Genomic DNA, 23,356 nt, shown 5'->3' with positions numbered 1-23,356 from the left:
TTTTTTTTTTTTTTTTTTTTTTACAAAATATCTCTTTCCTGGGCTAAGTAGTATTTTGTTAGTGTTCTGGCTCAGGAAAGCCATTCATATTTTCTGAATCTTCTTTAAACTCCTTTTTTTTTTTTTTTTTTTTTTGGAGACAGAGTCTAATTCTGTCCAGGCTGTGGTGCAGTGGCACAGTCTTGGCTCACTGCAACTTCTGCCTCCCAGGTTCAAGTGATTCTTGTGCCTCAGCCTCCTGAGTTGCTGGAACTATAGGCACGCACCATCACTCCTGGCTAATTTTTGCTTTTCTTTTTTTCTTTTTGAGATGGAGTTTCACTCTTGTTGCCCAGGCTAGAGTGCAATGGTGCGATCTTGGCTCACTGCAACCCCCGCTGTCCCGGGTTCAAGAGATTCTCCAGCCTCCGCCTCCCGAGTAGCTGGGATTACAGGCACCCGCCACCACACCTGGCTAATTTTTTGTATTTTTAGTAGAGACGGGGTTTCTCCATGTGTGCCAGGCTGGTCTGGAACTCCTGACCTCAAGTGATCTGTCCGCCTTGGCCTCCCAAAGTGCTGGGATTACAGGCGTGAGCCATCTCACCCAGCCCTTTTTTTTTTTCAGTTCTTAACCTTACAATTCAAATATAGTTCCAGGTCTTTAAAATCCTGTCAGTCACCAGAAAGCCTCTAAACACTACACTAAAAACAGAATGTCATTCTATTGGCAAAACACATTCTAGTGTAGAAGAAAGTAAACTTTCTCAAAGATGTATGCTATTAATAGGCTAGTATATATCAATTCTTACTACTCTAGTCCTTCAGACAAAATATCTTCTGTATTTCTTAAAGAAGTTGAGAGAAATTAGAATGAATCTTGTTTTTCATAGGCAACTCTTGGTTATTTGTGGATCACTTGAATATACGTATTTCTTAAAAGTATTTTGTTAATTATGCTTTTATCATTAGTTGCTATACTACAGAATTTGACAGTTTTCTTCTACCTTGCCCATTTTGAGTGGAGATAATGAGAATTAAAATGTACCAAAGTCAGGGAGCCAGAGAGATAGTTTTTAAAGCATTTGACCTGTGTATAAACTGGATAAGTCCTAGTGAACTTATAACTGGATTTTTTGTTTTGTTTTGTTTTGTTTTGTTTGTGTTTTTTTGGTTAAAACTATATCAGTAAAATGTTGATGTATAAGTCAAGATGATAGTCACTGATGTTGACATTTGCCAGTAAGCTTTTAAGATACAAAATACTGGAATATATTGATGCTGAATAAATGATGATAGTGGTGGTAATTATTAGAAAGTTAATCTTGCTACTTTTTCTGGGCATTTTATGTTAATAGAATTACATAGTATGTAATCTTTTGTTTCTGGCTTTTACTTTGTGTAGCATTTTTGAAATTCTTCATATTGTAGGATATATCAATATTTTGTTCCTTTTTATTGTTGAATAATATTCCATTTTAAGGATATGCCACATATTGTTTCCATTCATCAGTTGATGGACATTTGGGTTGTTTCCCATGTTTGCCTATTATGAATAATGCTGCTGTGAACATTCACATACAAATTTTTGTGTAGACATATGTTTTTATTTCTCTTGAGTAGATTCCTAGGAGTGGAACCACTGGGTTATATGGTAAGTTTATATTTGTTTTTAAGAAATTACCAAGCTGTTTTCCAAAATTGTACCATTTTACCTTCTCATCAGAAATATGTGAGGCTTCCAGTTTCTTAGTATCCTTACCAACCATTGTTACTGTCTTTTTTAGTATACCCATTTTAGTGGTTGTTAAGTAGTATTTCATTTTGGTTTTAATTTGCATTTCCCTAATGACTTAATTGATTTTTCAAACTTGCTGGTTGTACATGCTAAGTGTTTAGTGTTCCTAATGGAAGTAACTTTCTGATAATCCTTTATTTTTATACCTGTTGCCTTCCAAAGGCAGATTCAAAACAGCAAGGACAATTTTTCAATGACATGGTACCTCAGAATGTTAGAAGCATTGTTTCTAGCTTCGCAACTTTATCTAGGTTAAAAATGTGATTCTGAAGTATAATGTGCTTAAAATATACAGTCAGTACTTTTTACTCAGCTAATCTAAATGTATGCTTTTATTTAGCACATGGCTACTTTGAGTATGTATGTGAAATTGGTAGGAACTTTTCGTCAACTCTTTATCACTCCAGAAATTACTACCAATTTATATGTGGGTATGTGTTTATTTAAACCAATTATCATAATTTGTGATTATTTCATTGAAATTATAAAATATTACCAGATAATGATAAATAATAAAATGAACTAGTTAATTTTAAAACTAATTTTATCTCATAAAGCAACAATAAGGCGACCTCTTAGTCTTAGTCTAGATCTATGTGCGAGCTTTTTTTTTTTTTTTTTTTTTGAGACGGAGTTTCGCTCTTGTTGCCCAGGCTGGAGTAGTGCAATGGCGTAATCTCGGCTCACAGCAACCTCCGCCTCCTGGGTTCAAGTGATTCTCCTGCTTCAGCCTCCCTAGTAGTTGGGATTACAGGCATGTGCCACCATGCCCAGCTATTATCAATACCTTAATTCAATATTAGGATTTGTAGTAGAGACGGGGTTTCTCCATGTTGTTCAGGCTGGTCTTGAACTCCTGACCTCAGGTGATCTGCCCGCCTTGGCCTCCCAAAGTGCTGGGTTACAGGCGTGAGCCACTGTGCCTGGCCTATGTGCAAGCTTTGTAAGAGAAGAAACCTATTTGAACATAAGATTTAAACATCCACTTTCTTTTTCATGAACCTACCACTCTTAAAAGTTAACTAATACCTACATGCCCTTTGATGGGGGATTACATTGTATCCTTATATCAGCATACTTAGGGTCTGTGAAAAATGAAGATGTGGTCTGTTTTGACATGAAGAACATTATATGGAAAAAAGGTAAACTGAGAATTCTAAAATTAAACAACATATGTTGTCTGTATATGTGTAATATTTTGATTTTTCTTATTAGAAACATAGACACACACACATATATATATGTGTATATATATGTTCATTTTTTTAAAGGTTTGGAAGGCCATACACAGACATCTTAACCATAATGTACTCTGAGTGATGAAATTATGGGTGCTTTCATATTATTTATACTATTCAGTATTTTCTGAAGCAACATGTATTACCTTTATAAATAGAAAAGTTTTTCTTTAAATAAGTTTACTGAAGTCACAAGTTGATTAAAACATATTTAAAAAAGCAGAACTTTTATGTCTAAAAACAGGTTTTAAATTTTAAGGCCTCAAAGGGTTGCATAAAATTAAAGAGAGGGCAAGTAGGCTTAAGCCTTGATTTGTTGTGTGTGTGTGTGTGTGTGTGTGTGTGTGTGTGTGGTTTTTTTTTTAACTAAAGAAGTGGATTTGTTAATCTAACTTCCACTGATTAATTCCCATGATTTGATAAAATTATACACATTGTACTTTTTTTCTTATAAAGAGTCTTAAATATATCTCATATCAGAAATCAAAATAATTGGAAGTATGATTAGTGAAGATAAAAACTCTTTGATCTAAAACCAACAGATTTCCCATTTTAAACTTCCATTTGTGCTCCAAGTAACTTGAGTCTCTCAATTAACTACTGCCTTATGTAGCATTAGTACATGGTTACCCAGCTGCTGTAATCGCCATGTAATCAGCAACCTTCTATTTTTATGACTTAATTTTTTCAGAGTTGTGCCAATGAATGTGTAAAGAAATAAGGCAAGAAAATAAACTTTATTGTTTAAAATATTTTGAGTGCCATTAAAACTACAGTGAATCAGATAATTTTCAGATTGAAAATAATTAAATTGAAAATAAAAATACTCTGGATGAATTCTTACCTTCCTGGTAAATGAAAGTCTGCATTTAAGAAAAATGAGACACTATAAGTGCTTCATTTTAATATGAATTCTTTCAAATAAAAATGGAGACTTTCTTTTTTTTTTTTTTTCTGTTTCTATACTAATCCTAATAAAGAAGCATATTTGTTTCCATGACGAATTCCCTGGACTTGTCATCACCAACTCTACATTTCTTCTGTCAGCTGTTGCATCCATCTCTTCTGTAATGGAGGCAATGTGTCTGCTCTTAATAAAGGCCAGTTGCTCCTCTCTCTCTGTATCCCTTCTACTCTGTTCACCATGGAATCTCACATGGACAGTGCCCCATCTTGTACCTGTTCTTTTCTTGGGGAATCTTCCTAGTGGCATGTAAACCTTGTTTTAGGCCAGTTTTCGTTTAAGATTCTTCCACTGGCATCACATGCAAATTTCTGAACATAATTCCAGGCTGGCTGAATCAAAATGGAAGAGGAGTGAAGTTTGGAATCTACATTTTTAACAAGCAGGTTAATGTTTAAGAACTTTACCTTTAAGCTCTCCTATCTTAGAAACAAGGTGACATACAAATATCCCTGGTCCTCCATGCTCTGTCTTTCTCACTTCCTCTTCCCAGTACTCATTATTGCATCTGTTTCTTACATACTTTTCTAGTGGGTCTCCACACTTTAATTATATGCCCTATCAGTAAAATATTTTTGAGCACATATTGTCAATACATTTGTGTTCATTTGTTTATATGTTATCTACATGTACTACTATGGCAATATACTGTACATATTATAAAACAATGTAAAGAGGATCTAAATAGTAAATAATATGTTTAATTCCAAAAAATTTATTTATTTATTTTGAGACAGGGTCTCGCTTTGTCGCTCAGGCTGGAACGCAGTGACATGATCACAGCTCACTGCAGCTTTGACCTCCTGGGCTCAAATGATCCTCCTACCTCAGCCTTCCAAGTAGCTGGGACTACAGGTGTGTACCCCAAGCCCAGCTAATTTTTCTTTATTTTTTGTAGAGATGGGGGTCTTGCCATATTGCTCAGGGTGGTCTGAAACTGCTGGTCTCAAGCAATCCGCCTCCCTCAGCTGCCCAAAGTGCTAGGGTTATAGCCATAATCCACCACACCCCACCAAAAAATTTATTAATACTATATTATCTAATGAATGTAAACAAATCCATATTTAAAACAGTCTTGATAATTTTGAATTTAAGGGGCTTTGTTAGATCTCATTAGATTGTTAGTGATTTTCTTTTTTGCACTAAAATGTAACTGTTGAAGTGCTTATGCTAAAAAAGCAGATGATGTGGTTGCCCTTTCATTTTCTCCTTGTTAATGTGTGCTTTTATTATTAGTATTAGCCTCGGGGCCTACAGTTCTTTGTAATCTTTTAAGCTAGATTGGGGTTAATTTAGTTAAAATGATATAATCTGTAATTCCACTTAACCCAGCACATTTGAACTGCACAACTTTGTCACATGACAGCTGCAGAAGTAGGAGTGCGGGTGCCACTGTTAACCCTTTGACTTTATGACATTTTTTTCTCTTACATCAGGGTAGCTTCTCCAGTCTGTGAGGGAGGCACTGTTAATCCAGATAGTAAATATTATTATAACTTAATTGTTTTACTTGTCGGACAAAATAGAAATAGAAATTCTCATACTTTCTGTCCACATCCCTGTGGACCATCTCGTATAGCTCCTTTGGTACAGCTTAGCCAGCCCACTGTTGCACATCACTTGTATAACTCAGTCTCTTGCAAATTGTTTTCCTTATTAATGCTTTTGTTAGACTGTATTCTTACTACTATCAGTGATTTCCATGTTGCCAAATTTGACTTTTTTCAGTGGTTTTTACCATTTGGTAGTCTTTTTTCTTTTAAGCTCAAATTTTATTAATAACCTTGGAACAAATACATTAATATTTCCTTATAGTCATATAGCATTTTACAAGTTTGAAAGAACTTCCACGTATACCAGTCAAACCCTTACAACAGCCCTGTGAGGTAGGCAGGGTAGGTGTTTTTTTTCCTACTACTATTTAGAGCAAGGCTAACAGGTGAAGTAAGGTCACACAGTTGGTAAATGATAAAGCTAGGACTAGAACCTAGGCCTTTTGACTTGCTGCCTCCCTGAGAACATTCAAGTAATGATATCCCATGCTATATAGCAGATATCTCCTGTGATGTTGATCAGGTCTGTTTTTATACATTTTACCTGTTTTTCTATTACCTTTCCCTAATATCAAAAAACTCTAAAACTGATGAGACATTTGAGACATTTATTCTCTGTTACTGGACTTTTTCTTATATATGTCAAGCACTATCCTAAGATGAAACTTCTGTTTTGAGAATCCTTGGCTATAAATTCTAAATTATGATATGAACATTTATTTTACAAAATTCTGCAAATATATGTTGAACTTAAGAAAAAACAGGTCTGTTTATATTCTCAAAAGCTTTGCCGTCTTTCTCAATATGACTTTAAGATGTGTGTAAGAGGAAAACAGGGAAAGTGTTCAGCAATATTACAGTATTATCGGGAAACCAACGCAGAGTGCACATAAATGCAAGTCACACTAGTTTGTTTTCCTTGTTTTTAGAGGATGGAGAACCATTAGTGTCTTACTTTCAGGTTTGATCTCATCTTATATGTGATATCCTCAGCAACAAGCTAAAAATATCATCTGAATTATACCAATAGGAGGACTCAAGCAGCAGTGATCAAAACATATATGTATGTGGTAAAAAGGAAGAAAACACTTGTTCTTCAGTGGTTTTGCCTAGTTCCAGTGTAATTACTTATCAAAACAAATTTTAACCTACAGCATCTCTGTTAAATTTAGAAATGTGAAATATGGTAGAGTTATCGACTTGGAATATAAGACTAAAACTGTAACTGACCCAAAACTACCTGTCAAAAGCACAGAAAGCTCAACAGGCATAAAAACTAAGGAGTAAAACCCAACTGTTCTGACGTAGAGTGAAAAACAGCAAATGCAAACCATCGGGTTAAAGTGAATCACAAAACATTAGGCATGTAGAGAATGTTTTAAAAATATGAAAATGACACTGAGCTGTATTACCAGGAATTATATTTTTTAAATTCCAGGTATGGCCTTTTACATTTAAGAACAATGGAGAGACAGAAACAAGCCTATGGGTAGGTGCAGAAAATGAATGGGATTTAGAGAGGGAGTTCAGTTGGGGAATTCAGGAAGGCCAAGAAACAAATACATTCAAAATGGATTTAGAATCCCTCCTCTAAATCCACCCTTTCCAAAAATGTTTCCTAAATTGAGAGATTTGGTAAAAATAAAAAAGCTAGTGACTATTTTACCTTATAAAATAAAGTAGTATTTAAATGTAGATTAGAAATTATGCTGTAAAAGATAAATCTGCTGACCAGGCTGTAGAACCTGAGACTTAGGTGCTGCTGTCAGTGATAGAAGGCAGAAAAGTGTCTCAAAAACAGAATTACCATACTAGGACTCAACATTAATGAAACTTAAGAAACAAGTACTTAATTGTTTGTAATTGAAGCCTAATGAAAAACACATTTGTATGTTTACTAAAGCGATCTAACAGTCTTAACTAATATGAAAAATGCTGCAGCTACATTTCAGTCTTTTAAGGTAAAATGAGAAGATCTAGAATATTCTAGTTCAGTATATTGGGCTCAAAACCAGCTTTCCTTTTGAAATTCATCTCGACTAGACTATAATGCCTTACATAGTATCATTGTATTCATCATCTTCATGTTTTTCTCTTCAGTGGGTTTGCTTCATTGGCTGTGTTCTATGACGAAACCATGTTGGTGGTAATAAGAATATTTTGGGGCCCAATCATTGAGGGATTAGTTGGAACCAAATTTGAACTGCAGTTGTTGCGGGAACTGCTTTGACAGGTGTGGACTGAGAAGGTGGAATGTGCACTGTTAAATCTTTGGCTTGTCACTGACATTGGAGTTGAAACTTTATTTGGGACAGACACTGTTTGTGGGGTCGCTGTGGTAGGAGTGGTAGGTTTGCTAACAGCACCAACAGTTAATCGTGAAACTAGTCTCCCTTGGTTGGGTCCCTTTTTAATTAAGGACTTCAACCTATAGTTTGGAGCTGTTAAGCAGTATCTATCATCCGCATCAACATTAGGTTTCTTAGCATGGCTTGAATAAATGTATGCGTCATCCAGAATTGTCACATTTTGGAAAGCAAATTCCAAAATTTGATTTATAACCTTTGGTTTGTAGTCTGTGATTCCCATATCCTTCAGGATCTGTGCCATCACCAAGGCATCCCTCGGAGCGTTCTTGGGAGGTGCCATCTTGCCTCACTCCATGTTATCCAGACACTTGTCATCCAGAGAGAGAGCCTATTGGTAGTCTTTAACTGAGTTGGTCATTTCACGGTTTTTCTCCTGCTGCAAGTGGTTCAAGTGCTGACCCAGTTGCTCAGATCCAAAAACAGACAAACAAACAAAAAAGCCATGAATCATCTCTAATGTGTTTTTTTCCTTTTCCAAATACTCTTGACTTCATAGTACAGTCACCAAAACTTATTGATTTTACTTCCTAAGTTCTTTTCATATCCATTCACTTTTTTTTTTTTTCTACCAGTTGTAAAACTACCCTAATTTAAGCCACCAGCTCCTTGGAGTTCTGTAGTAGTCCCCCATGGGGTCTTCTGATACCTGCTTTCTCTACATAGTGGCTCAAGTGATATTCTGAAAACAGATCAGATTGTTTTACTCTTCTTACTTTCATCTCTGTAATGGCTTATCATTGCAATGAAAAGCGACTAGAAAGACCTTTATCTCTCCACTGCTTTCCCCTTATTTCTCTGGGTACTAAACACTGATCTCTCTGATCCTTCAAAATATGCTAAGCGATCCCCAGCTACCTTTGTGCTGTTTTCTGACAGGAATGGTCTTTTCCTTCCCTCTTCACTAGCTTCTTCTCATCCTTCCTATTCTGCCACAAATATCATTTCTTCAAGGAAGTTCAGGTTCAAAGACCTTGTTGTGAAGTCTCATTTTATGCTATATATTTGCTTAATAATATTTATCCGTATGATTAATTTTTAACCATTATATCCCCAGCACCTAGCAAATAAAGGATAAATAAATATTTGAGTAAATGAACATTGTTTATCAGTATTTGCTTGTTTTTGTATCCATAGACTACTTGCTGTGTGAGGGTAATGCCCATACTATATCTATTTTGGTCTCCATTATTTTTCCAGTATCTAACATTCACACACAGACAAATATTTTTGAGTTACTCTGGTGGGTCTGTCATTATTTGTTTAATACCTTTTCCCCATAGACCTTAAATTGATTATGTCTGTCTTGTGCACCCATTCCAGTGCTTAATACAGTGCCTGACATGTAAGTATTTGGTAATGTTTTTTTGTTGTTGTTATCGACCTGTCTCTACTTTGCACTATGCACATTTAACCCATTCACATTTATTCTAATTGTTAATATGTTTAAACTTACTTCTGATACCTTATTTTGTGTTGTCTATATTCTTGCTTTTTTTTTCTTTTCTCCCTGTTTTGTTTAGACCCAAGTTTTTTTCTATAATAGGTTTATTCCTGTAAGAGTTAGGAAGTTAAATATAATCTTTTTAGTCTTTTAATTATTGACCTGAAATCTGTAATGCAAATTTTTAATTTTATATTTTTCTACCAACACCTTACCATAAGACAAGAACCTCTGTTCTGCTCCCTTCCTTGCTACCTTTCTTATGAAAAAAATGAGATTTTGCTTTCCAACTGTGATTATCTATACCAATCAAAACTTGTACCAGTACTTTTATTTTAGATTCTACTCCCCAGTATGTATTTATTTTAAAAAATTAATGTAGCCTATATTTATTTTTTTGGCTGTAATAACTTTCCTAATAATTCTTTTAGATAGGATTTGAGAGTGATATAATTTCTGTATTGTCACATATCAGAAAATGTATTTATTTTGCCCCTATACATGATTAGTTTGACTGGGAATGAATTCTGCATTCCTAATCATTTTCCCTCAGATTTTCAAAAAATTTGCTTCATTGTTTCCAATGAAATATCTGACATCAAATAATTTTTTCTTTACATGTAGTGTTTCTTCTTACTTGAAGACTTTTAGGATTTTGTTTTAGCCTTGCTATCATAAAATGTCACCATTATATGCTTAACATTTGTTTTTGTTTTGTTTTCCATACATATTAGCTCTTCAGCTATAAGAAATTTATTTCTGTTATTTTTTTGAGCAGTTGCCTTCTTCCATTGTTTTTACTGTTTTTCTGGAATTTCTATTAACTGGATGTGAGAAGTTTTGGATTTATCCTCAATGTCTATTTGTTCTTTTTATGCCTCATTCTCAGAAAATGCCTTTGGTTACTAATTAACTGATCACTCTTTAGCCGTGTTTATTTTACCGTCTGACACCATCTATGCTTTCTTCTTTATTTTATATTGTTAATTTATTTTATATTACTTATTAATTTATTTTTGAGACTACATTGTCCAGGCTGGAGTGCAGTAGGGCAATCACAGCTCACTGCACCCTTGACCTCCTGGGCTCAAGCGATCTTCCCACCTTAGCCTCCTGAGTAGCTGGGACTACCGGCACACAACACTATACCTGGCTACCTAATTTTTTTTTTTTTTTTTTTTAAAGAGATAGGATCTTGCTGTATTACCCAGGTTGGCCTAGAACTCCCGACTCAAGTAATCCTTCCACCTTGGCCTCCCAAAATGCCTGGCTTCTTTATTTTAATGTTTAAATTTTTTATATCCAACCGGGCACAGTGGCTCATGCCTGTAATCCCAGCACTTTGGCAGGCCGAGGCAGGCGGATCACAAGGTCGGGAGTTCGAGACCAGCCTGACCAGTATGGTGAAACCCGGTCTCTACTAAAAATACAAAAATTAGCCGGGCAGGTGGCGGGCACCTGTACTCCCAGCTACTCGGGAGACTGAGGCAGGAGAATCACTTGAACCCAGGAGGCAGAGGTTGCAGCGAGCCAGGATGGCACCACTGCACTCCAGCCTGGGCAACGGAGTGAGACTCCATCTCAAAAATAAATAAATAAATAAATAAATAAATAAATAAAATTTTCTATCCGAGATCCATAGTTGAGTCTTTCTCTGAATATAGTATACTATTGAAACTTTTTAAAGTTTTTTCTGTATTTCTGTCATTGCTACAGGATTAGTTCTTCTGATACTGATTCTCATGCATCTCCCCCACAGTTGTTGTAGATCCATATGTATTTGAGAGGTCCTGCCAGCTTGTCTGTGAATACTGCATTTGCTTCTGACAGCTGTGGAGAAGGGCAGTACATACTGCACAATGGGATGTGCCAGTGACGACAGTTCTGAGCTTGGTTACTCCCCTTTCCTTTTGTGACTCTAAGCATGCACCCTCACTGCTCAGAGGCAGACCTTTTTGTTGATGAGGTGATAAGGAGGGAGAAGCCAAAATAATTAGCTGTCCCTCCAGAGTTCAACCACTCTCCCTAATGCTTGCTCTGAGGACACTTCCTATTCTGTAGATCCTGTGGCTTCTCTGCCCTTGGGATTGTTTTGGAAACTTTTTTTACTTTTCATCACCACCCTCTGTGGAGGTTTCTTCCTTTAGTCCTTTCATGTTTGCCTTTTCTCTTTCAGGAATTTCTCAAAATTCCTGATTCTTTAAAAGCACACCTCTTTTGCTACTGCTGTACATTACAGGGATTTAAAGTGGAAGGGGCCATTAGCTCCTTAGATCAGAGCGCTGTATTGATCCATGCTTGTATTCAAGAATTCTGCATATCCTTGTTTAAATATATCCTTAATAGTATATACAAAGGGGAAAAAATAGATCTTAGGCTCTGACACAAATGTGGCTGTCTCCTAATACTAATGTTATGAAGGTCGTGGGTATAATTGTTATATTTAAGTGAATCCATACATTCCCTTCCACCTGTAAAATCATAAAACCACAGTGCTTTTTTATTATATATTATTTTTGGAGCATATAATGAAAAGTTAATTTCAGTATTTTTTTTCCTATTAGGTTACTCCTGATTCAGCCATTCTAGGAGTTCTTCAGTCCAACATTCAGCATGTGCTGGTCTATGAAAGTCCTGCTCTTCAGGAGAAAGCGTTGGCTTGTATTCCAGTCCAAGAACTAAAAAGGAAATCACAAGAAAAGTTATCAAGAGTTAGAAAATTGGATAAAGGTAGTAGCTTTACATAATCATTTATTGCTAAATGTAAATCATTGCTAAATAAACAGAAAATACTGAAATACAACTGACCCTTGAACAACACGGGTTTGAACTGCAGGGTCCACTTATACGTGGATTCTTTTAAACCAAATGTGGATTCACAGGATGCAAAACCCATATACGGAGGGTCAACTCTTTATATACATGGGTTCTGCAGGGATGACTGTGAGACTTGAGTATGTGTGGATTCTGGTATAGGTGGGGGTCCTGGAACCAGTCCCCGGCATATACCAAGGGACAGTTGTAGTGCCTTTTGCTCTTATACATTGTTTTACAGTGTTATACATTATAAATATTTAACCTATTTCAATTTGAATTTTTAAGAATACAATAATAGTATAATTTTATTGCATATATCTCGTGGGCACATATCACCTTTTTTTTTTCAATTTTTTAATTGAAGTAAAATACATGTAACAAAATTTACCATCTTACCCATTTTCAAGTGTACAATTCAGTGTTATTAAATATAGTCATAATGTTGCTCAGCTATTACCACCGTCTATAGCTTTTTTTATCTTGTAAAACCGAAATGATACTCATTAAATAATAATCCTTCCCCAGCTTCCAGCAACCACTATTCTACTTTGTTGCTGTGATTTTGACTATTCTATCTCATATAAGTGGAATCATACAGTATTTGTCTTTTGGTGACTGATTTATTTCACTTAGCATAATGAACCTCAAGGTTCATCCAGTGATATGGTTTGGCTCTGTGTGCCCACCCAAATCTCACCTTGAATTATAATCCTTATAATCCCCATGTGTCAAGGGTGGGACCAGGTGGAGGTAGTTGAATCATTGGGGTGGTTCTCCCATGCTGCTCTCATAATAATGAGTGAGTCTCGTGAGATCTGATGGTTTTATATGCATCTAGCATTTCCCCTGCTTGCACTCATTCTCTCTCCTGCTGCCCTGTGAAAAGGTGCCTTCCGCCATGATTGTAAGTTTCAGGAGGCCTCCCCAGCCATGCGCACCTGTGAGTCAATTAAACCTTTTCTTTATAAATTACTCAGTTGCAGGTATTTTTTCATAGCAGCATAAGAACAAACTAATACATCTGGATTGTAACATATTGCAGAATTTCCTCCTTTTTTTTTTTTTTTGGCAGTTTTTACAGTTTTATTTAAACACAAAGCATGCACATGAGCTGTCTACTCATTTTCTTAGCTGTGCAGCCTCGCATTGGGGTTGGTGACTCTGATGGCTGGCTGGCTGGCTCTTTCCATGATGGCTTTGCAGTTCTTGGGGGAAACGCTGTGAGCAGTCTCAGCACAGTAAGATTTGTTGCACATCAGCAGCACTTACAGCTCCTTGACGTTGTAGACCAGGAACTTCTGGAAGCCAGTGGGCAGCATGTCCTTTGTTTTTTTGTTGCTCCCTTAACTAATGTTGGGCATCAAGATCTGGCCCTTGAACTTTCTATGAATCCTGTTGTCAATACCTCTGGGTTTCCGCCAGTTACACTTAATTTTGACACATTGGTCAAACTGGTGCCAGATGAACTTTTGGTTCTCTTTTGATGATCTTGGACTTCACAAGGGGTCTGATGGCTGCCACCTCTGTAGGCAGCGCTGAGGAGGAGAGAGCTTCCTTCCTTTTTAAAGTGAATAATATCCTGTTGTATGTATATATCACATTTTGCATATCCATTTATTCATGCATTCAGGGATACTTGGGTTGTTTCAATATTTTGGCTATTGTGAATAATGTTGCTATGAACGTGGGTGTGCAAATACTTTACTCTGAAATCCTGGTTTCAGTTATTTTTGGTATACACCCAGAAGTGAAAACTGCTGGATCTTATGGCAATTCTATTTTTAATTTTTTGAGGAACCACCATACTGTTTTCCACAGGGTATCATTTTACATTGCTAACAGTGCACAAGTGTTCTAATTTCCCATGTTCTTACCAACACTTACTATTTTCTAATTTTTCAATAGTAGCCATGCTAATAGGGATGAAGTGGTATGTCACTGTAGTTTTGATTTGCATTTTCCTAATTCATGATATTGAGCATTTTTTTCATGTGCTTATTGGTCATTTGAATATCTTCTTTGGAGAAATGTTTATTCAAGTCTTTTGAACATTCTTTTTAACAACTTTTTTTTTTTTTACCTGAATATGTATTTGCAGTTTAATCATTGGTGTATGAATATTTTAGGTAAAATAGAACTTTAGCCCACAGAATACATGATAGCATCACTAGTGAATTTAAATTAGTGAATTTTAATGTGAATCTAACAGAAACCATATTCAGAATTAATCCATATGAATAGACCACTGACTCACTTTTATTAGTAGAGAGACGTTATTTATTAAGAGTAGGTTTTGGAGTCAACTGTCTTTGTATAAATTCAGCTCCGCTACTTCCTGTGCATCACTGAGCAAGTAATTTAATCTCTATGACTCAGTTTCTTCATGTAGAAATAAGAATGATAATTTTTAGAAATAAATGAAATAATACATGTAAAAGCTGGGCTTGATGTACTGGATAATAGGAACTGAGGTAAACAGGCCTTTCATGTAAGGTTTTATGCTAATCTAGGAATTAATCTAACTAGAGTTGTTTTCATGTTTGCTATAGCTGTAGGTATCAGAGGCTTCAAATTCCTCCAGTGTTCTTGTTGTCTCCCCCATTGTCTTTAGGCTTCCCTAAGAACGCCTCCTTAGGGTCTGCATTTATCCTGCTTGGTGTTTGTTTAGTTGTAATCCATTGTTACTATACTGGAGCCCTATTGGTGTGATGGTAAGGTATCAAGGAGAAGGTTCTATAATCTTTTGATTAAATCTCGGTATTTTAGTGGGCCTATATCTCTGGGCCTGTGCCTTTCACAAGTGTTTGTTAGCCTTTTTACCCCCATAGGTGAGACAGGAAGGCTACAAGGGGCTGGAGTCGGGGGAATGTATGTCCTTCCCCCCAGTTCAGAGAAGACTCTGGTAAAATCTTTTTCCCTGGAGAGTAGGCCTTAATTGTGAAGAACACTCTGGCTATACCTCACAATTCTTACTCTTCCCGTCTTTTCTAGAGCCACAAAGGATTTTTCTTGGTTCTTCATTGTGAAAACCTGGTGGGCTTCCTGCAGACAAAATGCACAGAAGTGTGGGGACCTCTCCCAAGACTGAATTTCTTACTCCCAACTAGTCCATACTCAGCTTGCAGCAGTTTGTCAAAATTGCTATTTAAATATCCTTACCAGTTTATGGCTCTAGTGACTTCTGTTCCATTTAAGCAGATTTGGGCTGTGATTCTCTTTATTTGTCTTTTTGGATTTTGGGGTGATAGTTCAGTCTGTGATAGTTCAGTCTGTGACCCATCAGTTCTCTAATGGGTCCAAGAAAAGTCACTGATTTCAGTTGAGCTTTTTATTGTTTTAAAGGTGGAAGTATTGACCTCTGCTTGGTAGAAGCTGGAAGCTGAAACCAGAAATCCCTCTGAAGGCTTAACTATGTGTATCTCTTCCTTTTTTAACCATTTGATCAGTTTTCACATAGGTCATTTATATATTTTGCTACCCATTGTATTTTGGTAATTTTTGTCTTTTTAAAAATGTTACACTATGCCATTTTAAAATTTTTGATGACTGGCTTGGGCCTTAGATTTACTTCTGCTACAGGCCTGCTAACCTTAAGACAGTTATTCTCTTCTTGTATTAACAGTTTTTTCCTGTGTGTACAATAAGAATGCTTATTAATATGTGATTATACAGGCCCTGTCCAGCTTCAAAGTACAGTGGTCCTTTATATGATGCCTTACATAAATGCCTGTTTATCAGGTACTTACTGAACATGTTTTGTGTCTGAGTCATTGGGCTGGGCCCTGCAGGGGAGAGACAGTATAATAATATAACCTTGCCTTAAGAAGCAGCTGAATAGAAGATGAGAATTCAAATATACAGATCAACTGAGTGTAAAGCAGAGTCCAACAAATGTAATGTATGAGGTATAATTTTTAAAACATATTGTAGACCAACCTGGCCAACATGGTGAAACCCCGTCTCTACTAAAAATACAAAAAGGAGCCAATTGCAGTTGCCTGTAATCCCAGCTACTTGGGAGTCTGAGGCAGAAGAATCGCTTGAAACCGGAAGGCGGAGGTTGCAGTGAGTGGAGATTGTGCCACTGCACTCCAGTCTGGGCAAAAGAGTGAAACTCCGTCTCAAAAAGTAAAAAAAAAATAAATAAAAAAACATTATGTTACTAAATGAATAAACTTCAATGAGAAATAGCATAGAGACAGAATGTTCCTGTTTGTGTCCATCATATTTTCTCTCTCCAGGCAAATAACAACCAGGAGATTGCTCAAGGAGCAAGAATCTACAATAAAGAGCATTAGTTAGGTGAATGTTATGTTTATCCTGATGCATTTATCCATCTGTCCTCACAGTGGGAATGGTCTTATCAGTGGACCAAGAATCCTTCAAGTCCATTAGCTAAGACTTAAAGTCCATTTCCCATAAAAATCTGCTGATGTTCCCTGCTAACATTTGCTCCAGCATTTTTTCTTTCTAATTATAAAGATAATACAGGGGTTGTAGAAAATTTAGAAAATAGGGAGAAGGTAAACATCAATAACTTCATCACATTGGAGTATGACTTTTAAGATCTATGTATATATTCTTTCACACTTAAAAAGTTTTAATTAAAATAGGAAAGAAATGACAGCAGATTAGTAGTGAAAATTATGAAAATCAGTACAAGACTGGGCTTTTTTTTTTAAGGGCGTGAAGGATGAGTGGGATTTATAAAATATGTCAAAGTACATACTAAGGGATTGGGGATTTTCTTCCAAGTGTAGTGATCAACATGGATAGAGGCAGAGAAGGACAGGCTCTATTTGGGAACAATGAATAATACAGTTAGACTGTGTGTAGGGTAGGGTTTATATAAAGCAGTGGAAGATCAAGTAGGCTGAGACCGTATTTTGGTTGACATTGAATTTCAGACAGAGCAGTGTATACCGAGTTCATTTTTAATGTTTTCAAAAAGAATTAGCAGTAAAATGAACAAAGCATATTTCTAATAAGGTTTGAAATAGTAAAGACCAAAGAAATTCAAAGGAAACACAAGTCTCGGCAAAAAGACTAATGTTATATTGTGACTGTAATTGAACATATAGCAGAAATGTTACGTAACCTTTTTCATCAGAAAGCAGAAAATGATATTTCAGGTGTTCTTGAATAGGTAATTCAGCAGGATTGACTACTGAAGCTTTGAGTGAGTGACATCAGACTGTATTTAAGGAAGATTAGTAATAACTTGTGGAATGAATTAAAATCAAAAGAGTACAAAGAGAGAAAAATTAAAACACAATAGTAATCTAATTTACATAAGAGGGGTAAGAGGGTGAACAAAGGGTTGAGATTACAAGGGAGAAGATGGATGTGAAAGTTGTTGGGGTTATAGAATATGTGTAATTGGCAGTCGATAGGATAAGGCATCATGTATATATAAGGAAGATGTCAAAGATGACTGGGTAACTTTGAATCTAGGCAACTAGGAAATTAAAGGAGTTAGTAGAAACAGGTTTTGAAGGGAAAGGAAGAGTGAGTTGAGGTGCCTGCTATCTGGACTGTCAGTAAAAACATAGGCCTGGAAATTCAATAAGAAGTCAAGCCTTGAAATACACTTTAGGATGATAGGTAAAGCCATGCAGGTAAATGAGACTGCTAAAATTGAGAGGACAGGGTGGAGAAGTAGGATTACAGAGGTTCTAGAAAACAGTGTAGCACTAGCCACATGTGGATATTTACATTTAAATTAAGTGAGATGAAAAATCAAGTTCTTCAGTCACATTCAGCACATTTCAGCTACTCAGTAACCTCAAGTGGTTAATGACAACCTTACTGGACAGTAGGAATAGGAATTATTTCCATTATTGCTGAAAATTCTATTGGATGGCGAAAGTTTAGAAACAACAGGATATAGGAAGAGGAAGAGTAACAAGTGAAGTAAAGGAAACTTAAACATATAGTGAAATAAGTGGTATGGTAGGCACAATGAGTGTATCAATTAGGATTAGGTTGTGCTATGAGTAAAATGACTGATGGCTTAGATATTATTTTCTCATGTAAGAAATTATGGAGGTAGTCTGGTGCTAATGGTGAGCTATCATCAAAGACCTAGGTGCCTTCTGTCTTTCAGCTCAGATGTACATGTTTTCCATCCTTCACATCACCTTGTAGTCCAAAATGGCTGCTGCAGCTCCAGCCATTACATTTCCAGACCAAACATCAGGAAGAAGAAACGGAGAAAAAGCGTAAAGGTTTTGTCTCTAATTTGAGCTGCTTCTCTTGAAGTTATCTTCCTTGGAGTCACATGAAGTTTAGTCATTTAGCCACACTTAGCCGCAAGGGAAGTTGGGATCTGTAGTTTTTTAGCTGGTGCATTGTCATCCCTCCAAAATTGAAATTCTACAAATGAGGACGAAGTGGCAAGTGAATATTATATGGCCACCATCAGTCTCTGCCCCAGTGAGTGAATGGCACTGAGATGATGACGAAGCCCCCGCTGGCCAAGTTGGTGATTTTCTTTCATTAGTGCAGTGGACTGTTTTTTCCTTTCCAGACAAAATCATATTCTGGGTCTATGGACTGGGGAAAGTGTTTTGGTTTGATGCAGAAGTGGGGACCTTGTGGCACTGCCAAATGAGATAGAGAAGCATGGTTTGATAGCTCTGGCCTGGTAGACTGAAGGTTTGTCATGACTGCATGTTTCAGATACAGGTAAAACACCTTTCTGGAGGAGGAACCTATTTTTGAAAAGTGGTAACAAAATGTGTCTTGGCCTACTAAATTGTATATGAAGATATGAGATGGAGAACATGGATAAGGCTACCTCTACTGATGTTTTTACCCATTTTCTCATTGTCTTGTACATTGAAGGGGTTTTCAGAGAATGGAGTTACGGCCTAAACTTGTTGATTTTATTTTGTCACTGATAAGTTACTAGAAATCTACATTTATATGGTATTTTTGAAGATGGTAACTTTAGAAATTTGAAGTCTTAATTAATTTTTGAAGTAAACCCAATATTGTCTTCACAGAATTTAGCATCTAAATCAGGCTTCCCTTATCTCTGAAATTTCTGAGCTTTCATCATACAGGAATCTACGTTTATTTCTCTGAGCCCCTAGTTAAGGATATTGCTTAAATGAGGAACACTGACCCTTAATTGAGTGTGACTATTTGATAGTCGTGCTTTCAGCTGGAAACGTGCTGATTTATACCTGGAGTATGTAACAAAAGTACAAATATGCTGTTTTCCTTTCCTTCTTGGTCTTGATAATGACTGGTGAACAATTGCAATTCTAAATAATATTTTGAGGCATGTTTGTTCAGTCCCTTCATCATTCAAGTATTTATTAAGCATCTAGTGTATAGCAAGCAGAACACTTAAGTGTTGGGGATATAGCAGTGAACAAAACTAAGTACCTACCATTATGGGAACACACACACACACACACACACACACACACACTAGTGAAAAGCGGTAGGAATACCAATGGGAGAACAGAGAGTGAGTGATGATTAGTAAGATGCTGTTTGATACAAGATTTTCAGGGATGGCTTCTCTAAAAAGCAATGATTTCCCTTTTAGGTAGAAGGCATGAGCAGCTGCAAAGGCCTCTTGAGGTGGGAGTGAGGTTGGCAAGTTTAAGAGATGGCAGGGAGAGCATGGTGGCTATAGCCAGTGAACAAGACAGGAGGAGATAGGGTTTGAGGTCAGAGAGGTAAGAGAGTATTTAAGTTTCCTGGGGCCACTATAACAAATTACCACAAACTTGGTGAAATAAAAAGAAATGTATTCTTATAGTTCCAGAAGGCAGAAATCCAAAATCATTATCACAGAGAGAAATCAAAGTATCCCCAGAGCCATGCTCCTTTTGGAGGGGAGAATCTGTTCTTTGCTTCTTTCAGCTTTTGGTTGCTGCTGGCAGTCCTTGGTTTGTGGCTGCAACAGTCCGGTCTTAAGGCCAGCATCTTCAAATCTCTCTCAGTCCCATCTTCACATTGCCTTCTCTGTGTGTAAAATCTCCATTTACTTGCTTCTTATGAGGTTACTTGTGATTGGATTTATCCACATATTCCAGGATAATCTCCCCATCTAAAGATCCTTAACTTTATAACACCTGCAAAGACCTTTCTCTTTTTTTGCCACATAAGGTAACTACCTTCATAGGCTACAGTGATTAGGACATGGGTATCCTCTGAGGGCCATTTTTTAGCCTACTACAGGGGGCCAGCTGAAAGAACAAGAGTTGGGACTTTGAATTTTATTCTGAATGGATGGAAACCCATTGGAGGGTTTTTTAAGTCATGTAATCTGGCCTGTACTTTTAAAAAGATGACTCTAGCTGCTGCATGGTAGGCACTAGACTGAGAAGGAGAATGACAGTCCTCTGTTTCTAAAACTTTGTTTTTAATGTAACTAATTGATGAATATCTTCCTGTTGGAAAGCTTTCATATTATATGGGAAACTCCAAACTCTCCCTGCCATTCAGTTCTGTTCCTTTTCATGTCTTGTCCTGGATATTTATACCTGTAAATAATTATTTATAAAAATAGTTTAAGTTGTATGGGGTTTATGTAAAATTTATCATCTCATATCTATTCAGCTCCTTGGTGTTTTTCATTTACAAATATGTATTGGACAGCTTTTTCACTCTATAGTGTTTGATTGTGCATATACTATTATTTATCCAATTCCCTATTGATGGACATAGGGGTTGTTTCCATTTTCTCTGTTCTAAATGCCACCACGGTGGAGATTCTTGTAAAATACGTCTTTTGACACACATGCACAAGTGTTTCTCTTGGATGGATACTGAAATGTCAAGTGTGTATAATACTTTTATACTATAATGGATCCTGCCAAATTGCCTTCCAATTTATACTAGAAGTGTCTAAGAATATTTGTTTCCACTTAATGAAAGTATTGAATTTCTTTTATGGACTTTGTGAATTTTTCTAATGGGTTTCTTAATGTTCTTACTGATTTATAGAAGTTCTTTATGTATTTAGAATTTTTTTTTTTTTTGAGATGGAGTTGTGCTCTTATCGCCCAGGTTGGAGTGCAGTGGCGTGATCTCGGCTCACTGCAGCCTCTGCTTCCCAGGTTCAAGTGATTCTCCTGCCTCAGCCTCCTGATTAGCTGGGAGTACAGGCACCTGCCACCATGCCCGGCTTTTGTGTGTGTGTGTGTGTGTGTGTGTGTGTGTTTAGTAGAGATGGGGTTTCCCCACGTTGGACAGGCTGTTCTCCAACTCCTGACTTTAGGTGATCTGCCTGCCTCAGCCTCCCAAAGTGCTGGGATTACAGGCGCGAGCCACCATGCCCAGCCAGAAATTTATCTTTTCTTTGTTAGACATGTTACAATTTTTTCCTCCCAGGGTTCTTTAGTGTAGCTTTTGAAATTCAAAAGTTTTATTTTAACATAAGAAAATTTATTTTTTTCATTATTGATTTAACAGTTTGTATCTTGCTTAAGACCTTCCCTAACCCAAAGTCATAAATATAAACACATTCACCTATAAATTTCTATTATTTCTTTTATAGTATTCTGGAGACAGTGTTGTTGTTGTTTTTTTTTTTTTTTTTAAATGAACTATAGTAGGGATCTGATACTTAGATAGCTATTTGTCCAAATATCATTTATTGAAACAGTCCATCCTGTTAAAGCTGCTTTAAAATGCTACCTTTATTAAATACTGTGCATTTGCTTAGAAATCTGTCTTTCAGGACTTTTTCTTTTGTTTCATTGATCTGTTTCTTAATTCCTCACTAATATCACAATGTTTTAATTATTAGAGTTTTATAATATGTCTTGATACACTGTAGGCAAATTTACCTCATGATTCTTATTCAAAGTTGTGTGGGTTTTTTTGTGCATTTTCTCTTTCACGTGGGATTTTGTAGTTAGCTTGTCAATTTTTTTTTTTTTTTTAATGAGACAGAGTTTCGCTCTGTCACTCAGGCTGGAGTGCAGTGGCACAATCTTGGCTCACTGCAACCTCTGCATCCCAGGTTCAGGTGATTCTCCTGCCTCAGCCTCCCGAGTAGCTGGGATTACAGTGCCTACCACCACACCCAGAAAATTTTTGTAGTTTTTAGTAGAGAAAAAAGTTTCACCTTGTTGGCCAGGCTAGTCTCGAACTCCTGATCTCAGATGATCCGCCTGTCTTGGCCTCCCAAAGTGCTGGGATTAGAGGTGTGAGCCACCATGCCTGGCTAGCTTGTCAAGTTTTATGAAAAAATATTGTATAATTTTATTTGGGATTGTATTAAATTATAGATTAATTTGTGGAAGGTTAACAACTTTAGAAATACCGAGTTTTCCCTCCAGGAACATTAAAATTTCTGACCTTTTTACATTCTCTGTAGTTTTTTTTTTTTTCTGTAGTTTTTTATTTTGAAACACATCAAACTTAAATACAAGAACAAAGTATAATGTATCATACACCTATGACCAGCATCAAGCTTTATTAGATTTTTATGCTATATATGTCCTTCATATTTATGTTTTATCACTCTATTTTAATCATAAAACATTAAAGATAGAGAACCCCCTATATATGTTTTTAAGGTTGATTTTCCCTCCCCTTCCCTTCTTGCCAGAGATACCATGGTCTTGAATATGATCAAGAGAGATCTGTTTATGGAAAAGTGGGTATAATATTATCTGTCATGTTATCATATGCTAGGATTGTTATATATACTAGAGATATGGTTGTGTTTTTATGTGTTTGGGGATGAGTATCCATGGATGGATTATATTGTACAGTTGAAGCCCTAATAGAAAGGCTAATAATTAGGATGATTTTTTAAATGTCTAGAATTCTGTGATTTCTGCCTTTTGTGATTGTTTAATGTTTACTTGTGTATATACCTGATAACAAATTTAATGTATCCCATTTTAAATGTTTTCAAAATCAAATTTATTTTTCTACCTCCCTTGTACTTCAGGATCAATTCCTGACTGTAGTTCCCTAAGAGGTCATTGTGTTCAGCTCACTTGTTAATGCATAATGTCAGTTAGAGGATATAAAATGGTAAATGTTCTACTGTTTTTAATGTGCAGTTATACATGTCATTGTATTTCAGCCTAGTGCATAATAAATGACAGTTTCTTCTTGCCTCTTATTAGTGAAAACCTTTAAAATCATCTTACGTTTTCATATTTTTCAGGTTCATATTTGAGAATAAATATGTGTGGATATTTTAAATTTTGCCAGC

The 23,356-nt window shown here is 36.3% G+C and overlaps 1 protein-coding gene and 2 pseudogenes across 4 annotated transcripts in view; 1 reads left to right on the top strand and 2 right to left on the bottom strand.

The window, feature by feature from the left end:
- The window catches only part of NGLY1 (N-glycanase 1), a 67,561-nt gene that overhangs the window by 23,034 nt on the left and 21,171 nt on the right, over positions 1-23,356 (top strand). For all 4 annotated transcript variants that reach the window (XM_017893410.1, XM_017893409.1, XM_017893411.1 and 1 more), the window contains exon 4: positions 11,907-12,072. In XM_017893410.1, the coding sequence (XP_017748899.1) occupies positions 11,907-12,072 (166 nt within the window). The remainder of the gene's footprint in view (positions 1-11,906; positions 12,073-23,356) is intronic.
- Positions 7,578-8,490, bottom strand: LOC108543077 (transcription initiation factor TFIID subunit 9B pseudogene; annotated as a pseudogene).
- Positions 13,275-23,314, bottom strand: LOC108543058 (60S ribosomal protein L32 pseudogene; annotated as a pseudogene).

Source organism: Rhinopithecus bieti, unplaced genomic scaffold (assembly GCF_001698545.2).
Source record: "Rhinopithecus bieti isolate Rb0 unplaced genomic scaffold, ASM169854v2 scaffold_23460, whole genome shotgun sequence".
NCBI classification, from domain to species: domain Eukaryota; kingdom Metazoa; phylum Chordata; class Mammalia; order Primates; family Cercopithecidae; genus Rhinopithecus; species Rhinopithecus bieti.
This window is presented reverse-complemented; position numbering and strand designations above follow the sequence as displayed.